Source organism: Oryx dammah, unplaced genomic scaffold, assembly GCF_014754425.2.
Source record: "Oryx dammah isolate SB20612 unplaced genomic scaffold, SCBI_Odam_1.1 HiC_scaffold_5, whole genome shotgun sequence".
NCBI lineage: Eukaryota > Metazoa > Chordata > Mammalia > Artiodactyla > Bovidae > Oryx > Oryx dammah.
Genome location: NW_024070189.1, coordinates 83,611,480 through 83,626,300, shown reverse-complemented (window position 1 = coordinate 83,626,300; position 14,821 = coordinate 83,611,480). Strand labels below are relative to the sequence as shown.

The 14,821-nt window shown below is 37.8% G+C and overlaps 1 protein-coding gene across 3 annotated transcripts in view; it reads right to left on the bottom strand.

The window, feature by feature from the left end:
• CCDC192 (coiled-coil domain containing 192) overlaps positions 1 to 14,821 on the bottom strand; it is a 206,717-nt gene that overhangs the window by 42,805 nt on the left and 149,091 nt on the right. The window contains exon 6 of one of the 3 annotated variants that reach the window (XM_040241760.1): positions 989 to 1,731. The exons of the other annotated variants lie outside the window; for them this stretch is intronic. Coding sequence (XP_040097694.1) covers positions 1,652 to 1,731 — 80 coding nt within the window. The 3' untranslated portion in view covers positions 989 to 1,651. Of the gene's footprint in view, positions 1 to 988; positions 1,732 to 14,821 lie in introns of those variants that run through there. 3 annotated transcript variants of the gene reach the window in all.

Sequence of the window (14,821 nt, the reverse complement as noted above, 5' to 3'; positions counted from 1 at the left end):
ATCAGATTGCTTGTAGTTTTCAAGCCTATCACGTAAGTGGTAGAGCCTATGTTTCCATGTCATGTACATATACAGTGAAGATAGCTACTTAGGATAAAGAAACGTTTCTGCTATCGCTTTTACAAATCAAAGTCTTCAGGAATTTCGATTTACCTCTCTGTATAATTCATTCAGCCTTTGAAGATTTGGGGTTTTTTCACCTTAAATGTTAGGTAAGTCTAACGCATTCTGTTGAATTTAAAAAACTAGACCATTAAATAAAAACTACAATGAGGTACCACCTCATACCAGTCAAAATTGCCATCATCAAAAAGTCTACAAATAACAAACGCTGGAGGTGGTGCAGAAAAAAGGAAATGCTGTTACGCTGTTGGTGAGAATGTAAATTGGTACAACCACTAAGGAGAATAGTATGGAGTTTCCTTAAAAAACTAAAAACAGAACTGCTGTATGATCCATCAATCCCACTCCTGGGCACATATCCAGAGAAAACCATAATTCAAAAATATACATGCATCCCAGTGTTTATTATAGCACTGTTTGCAATAACCTAGACGTGGAAGTCACCTATATGTCCATCAACAGATGAACGGATGAGGAAGACGTGGTACATCGTATATATACACAATGGTACATATATACATATATGCTTAGCCATAAAAAGAATGAAATAATGTCATTTGCAGCAACATGGACAGATGTAGACATTATCATACTAACTGAAGTAAGTCAGGCAAATATCATATGATATCACTTATATGTGGAAACTAAAAAAGTAATATTAATAAACTTACAAAACAAACAGAGTCACAGACATAGAAAACAAACACAATTATCAAAGAGGAAGGGACGGATAAATTAGGAGTATGGGATTAACAGATATATACCACTATCATATAAAATAGATGAACAGCAAGGATTTATTGTATAGCACAGAAAACTATATTCAATATCTTGTGATAATCTATAAGGGAAAAGAATATGAAGCTGGACATCTGACACTAACACAACATTGTAAATCAGTGATAGTTAAATTTTAAAAAGTCTATTGTATAATTTCCAAAACCTACTTTAGCATACATATCTGCAATATTGACATCCCATTCCCACACATATTTAAGTATAAAGTTCAGAAAAATTCCTTCAGTTGTATTTAGTGGTGCTTTCCCAAAGTTATTAAATTTTACCCCTTGTGTTGAACTATCCTTTTGCTATACTGAAGTCCTGGAAAATTTTAGAAGTTCCATTTGGCATTGTACTTAATACTAACTGACTCATTTGATATTTCCAGATTATTAAAGGTCTGAATATTTATAGAAGGGTTACCACCCTCTCTGCTCATTTACTCACTTTCTTTTTTTGAGAAGAACTTTACTGACTAGGGGAAACTTTCAAGGTACATTGAAGACATACTTGGGTTGAGATGGGCATCTTTGTTCTGCCATGAACCCTAGGATTTGGGTAATAAGACCTGGCATTTGTTGATTCTCTCTGTGCCAGATGCTTTTTGAACATTAATCATAACCTTACAACCATCCTGCATTATAGCTATTCCTGTATTACAAGTGAGGAGACTGAGGCTCAGAGATGGTAAGGACTTGTCTGAGTGATCAAACTGGGATCTGAACCTAATTCTGTATGGTTCCGATGTTCATATCCTGTGCATTACTTTCTGGTGGCTCCCAGTATTGCAGAGTGGAGAAAGGGTTTCCTGGGCCCCAGTTTTCTCATCTGTAAAATACGAGAGTTGAACAATATAATTACTGAGGTCTGCTTCACTTTTAACATCCTATGCTGATATTTCAGGGCTTTCTGTTACAGAGAGTATGACTCATTCTTAGGCGAAACCCCCTTTGGATGTTTTCAGATACCTCAGATCCTGGCTGAGATTTTCAAACAGGATGTTGACAGATATACTTAATATTAATCTTGTCTCCTGTGGTATTTGGATTCCTGCCAATTCTTTGTCACTCAAAACAATGGAGAGCATTATTTTCTCTGTTCTTCTGTTTTTGCATAAGCCTGCTCTATACTGTTTCTCTTACTAGTCCTGAGCCATGGTTTTATATTTAACCAGACCTTTGACTTAAAAAAAAAAAACTTTATTTGCTCAATTGTACAACTATAATACAGATTTCTAAGCCTTTTTTAAAATCCACAATAATCTAGGTTTTCTTTAAAACATCATGTAAAACGATGGCACATATTTCTAAAACTGGACAAAAATGATAAGGTGATGTCAGAGGATCACATTGCTAGTTGCCAAGTGAACTAGTAGAGTTAGGGAAGATAAAATTTAAATTCTCTCCGTATTACCTATGAATCTGAAATAGATATACACACTTGCAAGTAACAACACTTCTGATTTTATAGGGATACTTTTTGAGCTCACATAGATTAAAGTATTTGGAAGTCTAAGCTGCATCTCAACTAATGTCTGCATCTTAGATACTAAGCCAATTTGTATAAAAGCTAGAAATGTATAGATAGAACTGTCCTTGCTACTTCTCCCCTGGGATTAATCTATCTAATGATTAGGTTTACATAGTAACAAAACAGAACAATGACAACAAAAAATAGCTCCTTGATTATCTCAGGACTGTCTAGCTTTTCTTTTGAGATAGTAAGGTTCTAAGATTTATTCTGTAACTTAGAGGCTTCCTCTATTTTCTCTGAACATGTAATGACATCAGATAATCGTACAACTTAATTTTGAAAAAAAGAAATGAAAAATCTTCAAATAATAATTATTGTAACCAACATTCGTTATGGTTTGTTTCAGCCTTAGTAATTTACACAACATCCTTTATTCTCATTCCTGATGATGATGGTCTGTTGAAAACCAACCTTTGTTGAGTTTTCTTTATGCATGACAACAGCACTAGATATTGTGGGAAGACACAAATATGCTAAAGATGTAATATATGCGTTCAAAGGGCTTATGGTATAGTAGGGAAGAAATGAACCAAAATTGTTAGACAAGCTGAAAGATGATAAATACCATTAAAAGAGCATAAATAAGGGCTTAAGGGGAATCTGAAGAGCTGGGTCTTTCACCTTGGATTTGAAGATCAGGAAACATTTTGAAAGGGACATCAGGAATTAGGGGAGGGTGTTCCAGAGAAAAGAAACAAAACCAAGATCTTCATGACTTTTGTCATTTGGTCCATTCTTTTTAAATTTACTTCTGCATCTACCCCCTCTCACGCATAATTCTCACCATGGTTAACTCACATTTATCATTTAAGACTGAACAGGGGCCTCATCCATCAAGATTCCTCCTTTACCCAGTAGGTTAAGGATTCTAATTCAGTTCGATTGAGATAAAGTCCTCTCAAGTCCTCCTCAAGTCTTCCTCATTTTATTAAATTAATCTCGTGCCACTTATTTTCACAAGTTAGAATCTTAGGACTCATCTATGTTACCTTCATCTCCTTCCTTCACCCCCAAATCCAGTTCATCTCCATGTCTAATTCTACTTTCAAAATAATGGTTAAATCTATTTTAGAATCAGAAAAGATATATGAATATACATATGACATCATAGTAACAAATCTAATATCCCTGAAGTGGAGTAAGTAAATGAAGAGGAAAGTGGCAGGGGGTGAGTGTGTAAAGATACACAGGGACTAGATCAAAAGTAATATTTCAATAGTCCAGGTGAGAGGAGTTGGTAGTGTGGACCACGAAAATAGAGCTGACAATGGAAGACTGTTCAACTATAAAAAGGAATGAAATTTTAATGTGTGTTGCAACATGTGTGGAGCTTAAAAAGTTATATTTAGTGAGATAAGCCAGAAACAGAAGGATAAAACTTATAAGAAGGACCTATAATGGACAGATTCACAAAAACAGAAAGTAGTATATAGATTACCAGGGCCTGAAAGAAAAGGGGAGTTATTATTTAATGGGAACAAAATTTTTGTTGAAGATGGTGAAAAAGTTTTAGATATCTATAGCGCTGATAGTTATACAACACTGTAAATGTGTTAAATGCCACTGAACTGTATACCTACAAATGGTTAGCATGATAAATAGCCCATTATGTGTATTATACTACAAAAATTTTAATTTTTTTTCGGCTGCAATGTGCAGGATCTTAGTTCCCCAACCAGGGATCGAATCCCTGCCCCCTGCATTGGGAGTGCAGAGTCTTAACCACTGGACTACCAAGGAAGTCCCTACAAGAGCTATTGTAAATTAAATCCATTTTCTCCAGTTCTATTTTTGTGGGCCACACTACCGATTCCTCTCACCTGGACTATTGAAATATTACTTTTGATCTAGTCCCTGTGTATCTTTAATACTCACCCCCTGCCAATTTCCTCTTCATTTACTTACTCCACTTCAGGGATATTAGATTTGTTACTATTATGAAAATACATCAAACTGTTTCCCTAAAACATCCCTATACATGCTATTTTTTTTTTGAATGTGCTCATCCTCTTCCTTTCTATATGCTTGACTGCTACTCATAGTTCACATTTCAGTTGAAATATCATCTCCTTCTTAGAAGGATTTTGCTGATCTACCTCATCAGAATTTTCTCTATTCCAAAATTTATTTTATGTCATACAGTTCCATTTAAATTCTTCACCGCACTTATCCTAATTTGTAACTTTTTATTTATTTAGCTTGAGTAACAGGGAAGATGGTGGTGCACTGCCTAAGATGGGAGAATATAGGGCAAGGCCATCTTTGCAGCACAGTTAGGTTGAAAGAGAAAATATAAAATTAACCTGCAGACAAATGAATCTGGAGTTAAAGGGAGAGACTTGGAGATGCACATTTAGAAATTACTATACTATAGGTGATATTTAAGGCCATGAGAGTAAATGAGATAATCTAGGGGAAAACTAAAGATTCATAGGAAGAAGGGCCTCTGGAGCAGGTTTAGAAGGTCTTCAAAGGTTCCATAGAGTAGAATTCAACATATTAGAGAAGTAACCAATATGGAAGAAGAAAAACCAGGACTCTGTGATTTGACATAAGCCAAGAGTGGGAGGGAGGTGAGGAAGCGAAGACACTGCAGTTGTTTACTTTGGAATAAGAGTGGGAAAATGGCACCAAGTGATGAGGAATCAAAGGAAGCAGAGATGGGAGATACCAACATGTTCCTATGCAGATAGGAACGAGCTGGTAAAGAGGAGTGTACGATGCAAGTGTGAGATAAGGTAAATGAGTGATGTACCTAGAAAGGTGAGGACTGCGGGGTCTGGAGCACCAGTAGCAGGATAGCATCTTGAATGAGAGGAGCGACACTTTCTCCACTGCTGACAGAAGGCAACCAGAAGAACACGGCTGACAGTATGAAGCAAGAATTCAGATTTGGTTGGTAGTGGAAAGGTGAGCATCACCATTTGATGACCTGTGTATACTCAGGGAGTTACAGGTGAGGTCACCAGCTGGCTGTAAGTGTGGAGGAGGGAAGAAAGTCTGAGAAGAGACAGGAAGGGATGGAGCACTTGTCTTGGAGAGGGAGAAAGCTACCTACTGAGAAAAGATCATAGCTGTTCTGCTGGGAAAAGTTAAATGCTCATCTGAGGTCGGTAACCATACAAAATGAAACCACAGTCAGGCAGGCTTTGTTATTTTGTCAGCAGATGTGAAGAACAGAGATAGAGGACTTCTACCAGATATACTGTCAGCTGCTGAAGAGAATGAAGATGAATAGATAAAAAGAGGTTTAAGAAATAAATCTAGGAAGACATCCTGAGGCCAGTTCATGGAGGACTGAATGTTGGGTTAAGAAATAAGACCTTTATTTTACAGACAATGAGAAGCCATTGAACTACTTCTCACTATGAAAGTGACATTACTAAATTATACTCCTGTATAACTAACCTTCCTTTAATGTAAAGCACTGACATGGTTAACAACAGCAACAAAAAACAACCCAATATGACCACTCGTGAAGGATCAGGATTAGATAATCAAGGTCTAAATGAAAGTAAGCAACAGTTGACGTGAACCAGACCACTGAAGGTTAAATTCTTAAGAGATCTTGGTGTCTTTGGGAACCAAACCAACTGGATGGGAATATCAGGCTACAGGGGAGGGAATCCTACAAGCTCAACTGGGATGAGGCTGGATATTACTTAAAGTACTTGGCAACACCTGTACATCAAGGGACATATTGATCAAGCACAGAATGAGTGAGAACCCAAGAGTCACCTTGCATATTGGAACCAAATAAATAATCATAAAGTTTTTGGTCATTGATAGGGCCAGAGGAGGTTAGGAAGTGTTCAAGAAGTAGTGTGCATGATGGGTGGTGTTAGAGTACCTCAAGGCATAGACGGGCCAACACAAGGATGCTGGGTGGTAGCCTAAAGTGCTAAGTATGACAGGGAGGCCAGCCAGTTTATAGCGTAGATCAGAAAGAACTTTGGAACTAATGTTCAGTTCAGTTTTATAGGATGGGCCATTTTAATGATAATGTTTGAATATGAACCCTGAGTGCTAGATTTTATGCCATCTAAATATATGTGTTTACCATCAGTGTGTGTTTAAAAGGTGAAAAGTCATAAAATAACATAGTTGGAGATAAATCAATATCAGCTTGTTAAAATATGGTATAGAGGAATCAGAATATTTTTTAAAACAATTCTTTTTTTTTTTTAATTTATTTATTTATTTTTAATTTTTACTTTACAATTCTGTATTGGTTTTGGCATAGATTGACATGAATCCACCACAGGTGTACATGCGTTCCCAAACATGAACCCCCCTCCCACCCCCCTCCCCACAACATCTCTCTGGGTTATCCCCGCGCGTCAGCCCCAAGCGTGTCATATCCTGCATCAGACATAGACTGGCATTTTGATTCTTACATGTTATTATACATGTTTCAATGCCATTCTCTCAAATCATCACACCCTCTCCCTCTCCCTCTGAGTCCAAAAGTCCGCTATACACATCTGTGTCTTTTTTGCTGTCCTGCATACAGGGTCATCATTGCCATCTTCCTAAATTCCATATATATGTGTTAGTATACTGTATTGGTGTTTTTCTTTCTGGCTCACTTCACTCTGTATAATTGGAATTCTTTTTATTAAAAAATATTTTTTCATTTATGGCACGTGGGATCTTAGTTCCGTAAACATGGATTGAATTCATGCTCCCTGCAGCAGAAGTGTGGAGTCTGAACCACTGGACCACCAGGGAAGTCCCCTGATAATACTTGAAATCAGTCTTGGGATGTGATAATCTCCTTCTACCAGGGAACCAGGAGCTGTGCTAGTGGTCCTACAGATATTACTGGCAATCTGAAAGTACAATCTGTTTCCTGGTAAATCTGCCACTCGGGTTGGTTTTAAATTTTTAATTTTATAAGCAAACTTTTTCCAATGCCTAGCAGTTTATAACCATATTAAGCAACAGAGCACAAGGACAGAACTCCATTAAGTTTTATTCAGTGTCCATCCATCCAACATTTTATGACCATCAAGTATCAGACACTGTGTAGGCTGTAGATACAAAGAAAAAAACAAAATGCATTTCTGTTTCTCTTCAGGGAGCCCCTGGGTCTATTTGTAAAGAAAGATAAAGAGAAACTTATATAATAGATGTTATGATATGGTGTGCACAGAGTTTATGGGTGCATAATTCATGGAAAGGCTAGTGAGTGGGTAGGGAGATGGTAGTGGTGACGGAAGTGGTCCCAAAACACTTTCTGAAGAAGGATCAAAAGACAAGAAGGGGACACTTTGGGGGAAATTTCTAGTAGTTGCACATGGCTATAACATTTCAGTTGGGTCTGGACCTCATTTATTTCATGCGGACTTTTTTTCTCTAGTATAATCATTATATATTATGTTTGTAACCCTCCCTTGATTTGAAATTCAGTCGGTATTTTGTTTTTACTCTTGCTTAATGTTCATAAGCAATGCGTTTAATATAATGGATGCACGTAATAAATTCAGAAATAATACATAAAATTTCACTAAAATAGAAATATATGTGTGAAATCAGTCATTTAAAAAGGATAAGAATATTAATTTATTGCCTTAAATTAAGAAGAACATTGATGTAAGTGATGCAATAAAAGACTAGTAAGTCTTTCATTTTTCTTTGGGAGTGTTTTTAAAGCAGGACCAAAGACTTTTTGTGTAATATTAATTAGAATGATCATCAGCATATGCTGATGATGAAGGAAAAAAGAAAACTTCAAGCAGTTTCCATTTCCTTAGAAAGTTCCTTAAGAATTTATTCTGAAGTGAATTTTTAGCTTCTTGATGCTGCTTTATTGACAAAGAAATTAAGGTACTTAATTTGGTTTGCCAATATTCCCATATATACATTTTTGTTTAGAACCCACAGTATCTGCTAAATAAATTACTTCCCTTTGGCTTTAGATCAGAAGCAACCTCAAAAGGATAGCTTTTCTCAAATTCAATTACTGACTCTTGGGACTTACACGGAAAAGTTATGGTTGTAAAAAAGAAAAGATTAGCCACTTGCATCTGAGAATGTTTATAGCATTCAGATGGATTATGCCAAGGTCTGCTTCTAATATTTTCTCTTCTAATGATACATTTTTTAAAGATAAGCACTGATTCTTACTTTCAGAGTAGTCAGCTCTGTATTTCCCTCATGGTCTCCCAACATTTCTCTTGGATTTGTGGTATTAATTATATTCCACTAACCTTCATTTCTAAGATTCCAAGACTCTTATCTGCTAAGATCCACAAATAACATTAGGTAAATATGCCATTTTTCACTATCTCATGCAATCCTATTTGAACTATAAGTATTCTGAAAATACATTTAGGATTCTGTAGTACAGTCCTGGTTTCAAACATTTTGGGATATGAATGTAAATTTTTATTTTAATAAATGTTTTGATTTTTAGTTCTGATAATACAATCGCTATAAATATAAGACATTAAAACTTTGAAATGTGAAGCATTCTGCTTTTAAAACTCCAGGTGATTTTTTTAAAAGGTTATATATGAATTAATTAGCATTATGTATAACTACAAATAAAAATGAATAGTGTCTGGTTGTAACATACATTACAAAAAGTAAAAGCATATTGAAATTAACTATCTTTTGTCAGAAATTTAGTTAGCTACATAGCATAAGATGAGGGGCCTTAACACTCATCTTGGGTTAGAAAAACCTACTCACCCTAAAGAGCTATCAAAAGTGTTAGTCTGGCTTAAAAGGGACTATGTTAAATAGCTGAAGTCAGAATCCTGTCATAGACAGTTCAGTGTGATAAAAATGTTGCTATCCAATAACCTAATAAATATTAAAAATAAATAAGATCATGGCATCTGGCTCCATCACTTCATGGCAAGTAGAGGGGGGAAAAGAGGAAGCAATGACAGATTTCCTCTTCTTGGGCTCTAAAATCACTACAGATGGTGACTGCAGCCATGAAATCAGAAAACGACTACTTCTTGGCGGGAAGCTATGACAAACCTAGACAACGTGTTGAAAAGCAGAGACATCTCTCTGCCGACAAAGGTCCATATAGTCAAGGCTATGGTCTTCCCAGTGGTCAGATGGTATGGTGAGAGCTGGACCATAAAGAAGGCAGAGTAAAAAAGAACTGATGCCTTCAAATGGTGTTGCTGGAGAAGATTCCTGAAAGTCCCTTGGATTGGAAGGAGATCAAACCAGTCAGTCTTAAGGGAAATCAACCCTGAAGACTGATGCTAAAGCTGACTCTAGTATTTTGGTCATCTAATGCGAATAGCCAAGTCATTGGAAAAGTCCCTGATGCTGGGAAAGATTGAGGGCAGAAGGAAAAGAGGGCATCAGAGGATGAGATGGCTGGATAGCCTCACTGATGCAATGGACATGAACTTTGGCGAACTTTGGGAGATGGTAAGGGACAGGAAGGCCTGGACGCTGCAGTCCAGGGGGTCTCAAAGAGTTGGACATGACTGGGTGACTGATCAACAACCTTATAAATTTAGGATCTTTTAAGATCATACTAGGTTTCTATAGAATGAAATAAATTTTATCCTATTGACCCAAGTCTTGTAATGCTTGTTCTGCCTTTGAGGACTCCTAAGAATTCTTGTTTTCATCCATACATGAAACATACATGTATCTCTCCACCATCTCTCCTGCGTCCTTTTATTTTCTTGACCTCAGAGATTCGCCTCAGAGTTATAATCGATCACTACCTGAAGATACAAATTCTGTTTGTGGCTGAGAGCATTTCTCTTTTCTGTTTGACAAGTTCTATTCAGAAGTCCCTGAAACAGGAAGAGGGCTCCTCTTTTATCCACTAGAAATTGTTCAGAAAAAAAAAGGGACCTTGTATAATGTTGAGGCTGTCATCTTTGTGGGGCAGATGTTCTAACAGTGTGTCCAGGTTGAAATGACAGCTTGTCACGGCAGGACTTCAGGTCTTACTGGAAAATCACAGTGACATTCTCTGATCATTTCTGGGATTAAGGAAAGCATCTTCAGAAGAGCAGTGATGTTTTCAGATCTTGTAGGCACTGATTAGTATGCCAGCATGATGAACACTCTTCTCCTGGGTCCAATCCATATTAAACAAATCAGGAATAATGTTGTTCCTCTTTCTTTACCTCTTTGTTTTCTCTTAGTTCTATGTTCTTTGTCCAGTATCAAATTGTGGCTTAATTTGATTGGAAAAAATTAAAGGTGTAATAGGGTAATAATCTGTTCCAAGGCAGTATATCTTTAAAAACAAATATTCTTCCAGACTACTACATTGCATGTAGGTATCTAATGTATGCATAAGAGCATAAACCTAACACAGTCCCACTGATCAGAAAGAAATCCCATGTCTTCAAACAGAAGTTTCCCACCTGTCTGGTATAGTCTGGTCCTATGCATCCTTTCTAAATTTGATTTGATGAGGTCAAGCTCCCCTACACCCCTCATTCCTCCAAATTTAAACATGTGACTGATGTACCCGGCCTAAAACTTCACCCTCCTATCAGGAAACATTGAGTCATTAAATAAAATAGCATTGTGGTTTCTGGGGAATACAGGAGAGAACATTTTTCACTTTTTCTACTTTGGCACCAAGAATTTTTTGCAACAGGAACAGCTGCACCAGTATCTATAGCTGACTGACAATTGTTTGCAACCTCAAGCTCTCCAATTCATCTTGTGTTGACAAATCTCCATCTGCTTTGTTTGACAAAGGAGTGCTCAAAATTTCTCTGTACATTTCTCATTTCTTGGAAGGATGTATCTTCCTTCTCCGCTCTGGTCTGCGTTTTCTTTCTTTTTTTTTTTAACCAGTATTTCCAAAACAGCACATTCTCTTCTGGTGATCATAACAGTTTCCAAGGTTAACTAGGAAACCTTTGAAATTGATCAAGCTTTAATTCCCATGTGCCTTGTCTGACATTTAGCTGGTGCTTGCCCTTTCATCCAAACTCTGGATACAGGAGCCAGGAGACTTAAAAAAATGATAATAATAAAGCTATTCCTAAGGGATGGACAGAAGGAAGGGAGCACCATTTCCTGATAATAGTATAATTCCAAAATTAGTCTCAGAAACAAAGGAGGGAGGGGGCCTTGACATCATTGAATTCCCACAGCTGGTATAGCTAGCAAATACTGGCTGTCACCCAAAAATTTCAGAATGGATCTTCTTACCCTTTGTTAATTATAAAATAAATAGATTTCCAGACTTTTTGTAAGGAAGGGCTTGAATATGCAGTTTGAAAATGATAGGGAGAGAAAGAAGAGAAATTTTGTACTTTCCTCACAAGACTGATCTTCAGTTCATGGCTATTTTCGCCAAGTTTATGAACTTTACCTAAAATAGATTAAAGGGGACAGTGAGAGGTTTGTTGTTTTGTTTTGGTCTTCTGTCCAGAAACTTTTTGCATCTTCTCTCTGGTGGTAATCTCTAGCCCTTGACCTTTGGCACATGACCCAGATGTGGCCTCTGATAAAATCCTGTTGTCTTAGGCAAAGCAGGTGATGCATGGATAAGAATGTGGTACGACCATAGTCAATCACGTGTCTGCCTTGAGATTTCTGTATCGAATCTGTGAGAAATAAGTTGAATTCCCTTTGTCATCAGTTAGCTGCTTAGTCATGTTTGACTCTGCTACCCCGTGGACTGTTGCCCACCAGGCTCCTCTGTCCTTGGGGTTTCCCAGGCAAGATTACTGGAGTGGGTTGCCATTCCCTCCTCCAGGGGATCTTCCTGACCCAGGGATTGAGCTCAGGTCTCCTGTGTTGGCACGCGAGTTCTTTACCACTGAGTGAGGAACACCTCTGTTGCCTTTAGTTCAGTACAAATTAAGGTTCTTTGGTTGCAAGTATTATAAGCCTAAGCAGACTGCTTTAAGCAAAAAAGAAGCTTATAGGAAGGATATGAGAAAGCTCTCAAATATTGAAGGAATGCTTAACAACCCAACCTTGTGAAGTTTGTCAGATATCAGAAGTTTAGAGACAATTTCTTCAGGGGGCAGGGCCAGACCTACAGGATGAATTAGCTCTAGTTTTTTTCTGCCCTTCTTCATTCAACTCAGCTCAAGATTCATGTTCCTGAAAAAAAAGCGACTGTGATCGCCTCAGTTTGTCACAGGCCTTTTCCTGGATCAAGTAGGAAAGGGACAGTGTGACTGACAGTCCCAACAGACCAGAGAACAGGAGAGGCATAGTTCCCCAAAGGAAAACCATGCTTCTGTTACTAAAAGAAAGGGATGTTGTTCTGAGCAGGCAGAAACTGATGTTCACTAAAGACTGACAAGTCAAGGCAGCCAGAGGATCTTTCCTGATCCGTGCCTATAAGAGGTCAGATGGGGTCAAAGAAGAGTCCAGAAACTCTGTGCTCAGCCTCACTGCCAGCCTTAGCAGCTCGTAAATTTCTTTTGTGCTTAAACTAGTTTCATTTTAGTTTCTGTCACTTGCAACCAACAAAGTCCTGAGTGATGCCTAGTTTTCACATGAGTTATTTCTAGGCCTACGGGTCTCTACAACGTCCTTTTGAAAATTAGAACCACTCCAGATTTGTACATATGGAATAAGAACAATTTTTAGGGATCTTTGTGCAATAAGATCTCTAAGCTTTTCAGGAACTCCTAGGAAGTTGTTTATCCTTGAGGGAACTTCTGAAATCAATAAGAAGGCGCTGGCTTTGGGGTTCTATTCCAGGAAGTGGCTCCATTTCAGGAAGAACTCAGTGGACAAAGGAAAAGGCAACCTGAAAGGTAATCTCTGCATGAGACAGGGGATTATAAAGATAAATATAAGCTATTTCCATGAGGTAAAGACAAAAAATCCCGAGGAACTTGTTACACTTAGAAAGCACACCTTGAAGTTATTATTCCTCTTCTCTCATGGTCCCTACTGTAAATTTCTGGTGGTTATTGGTCTAGATGTAAAATTCCCCACCATGGAATAGCTTCTTTAAGGATTCGGTAGGAGTGCTTAAAAGTTTCTTTCTGCAAATATAGGGATAATTATGTGGATGGGGAAATCTCCACCTTCTGTTTCCCCGAGTTCTTGTCCCTTTCCAGGAAGGCAGTAACACCCTTGGCAACAGTAGGGAAGTGCAGGCTGCCTCTTTGTGTTTGACCAAATATCAAACCAAGCTTCATGCAGACTGATGCCATGGGTGGTGAGCAGACCTTATAACAAAGTCCCAGTGGTTCAAACTGTAAGAACCCAGAGTCCTCCTTGTTACCATCTTAAGAAATTCTAGGTAGACTGGTAATTAAAAATCTGTGCTCAGTGGTGAAAGAAGTGTGTGCAGAACTGTTGGTCAAGTAATTGATTCCTAGTCTGAGGAACACCAGCCTTTCAGAGAGCTGAGAGACAGTAGAAGAGGGGAAGGACGGCATTGTTTAAAAAGCTAGACACAAATGGACAGCTATTCAAGACTAGTCTTCCTCCAATAAATAGTAACATGACTGGCTCTCTAAAAGCTTGGAATTCTACCAAGGCAAGATTTTATTTAGGCCCAAAGCATTCTCATTAAAACATACTTACACTTGACAGGGTGTTACATCCTTGCAAGGATTGTTTTAATCACTATGTTTTTTCCTAACTGAGATGAAAGTCTCATAACATGAAGTTCACCATGCTAACCATTTTCAAGTGTACAATTCGGTGGTCCTCCTATTCTGACAGTGTTGTGCAAGCATTGTCACTACCTTATTCCAGAACATTTTTATCACGCTCAAATCCCATTTTTCTTAACATCTAGTTGCAATAGGAGTTTTTCTCCCAAGAAGGTTTGGAAAAGGAGTAATAAAAAGGAGAGGGGGTTTGGGTTGTGTCCTTGGGGATGGACATCGTGATAAAAGATACTCTTTAGAATGCTGGTTAAAGTTGGCTCTGGGGTTTTGTCAAAGAGATGTATCTCCTGGCTTTCATGATGGTATAGGACAGCAAGTCCTATTCTTAAAATTAATGAGATAGTGTTTAAAAGTAATTTTATATCACTGAAAAGTCAATCCTGGGACAAGCCTCCCTCAAAACTGTCTGGCTCTGTTCAGAACCTAACCCTAACCCTAACCCTAACCCTCGATAAGCTTGCCCTGGGATGTACTTGTACTACTCGGGGGTGTCATCGTCTTCTTGTTTGACTTGTTCTTTTTTTATTAATTAATTTTCATTGCAGTATAGTTGTCTTACAATGTTGTGTTTCTATAATACAGTGAAGTGAATCAGCTATACGTATACATGTACCCCCTCTCTTTTTGCCTTTATTTCCCATTAGGACACCACAGAGCACTGAGTAGAGTTCCCTGAGCTATACAGCAGGCTCTCAGTTTTATACATAGTTTTATACATAGTGTATATATGTCAATCCAAATATCCCAGTTCATCCTACCACCCTCACACTTCCTGCTTGGTGTCC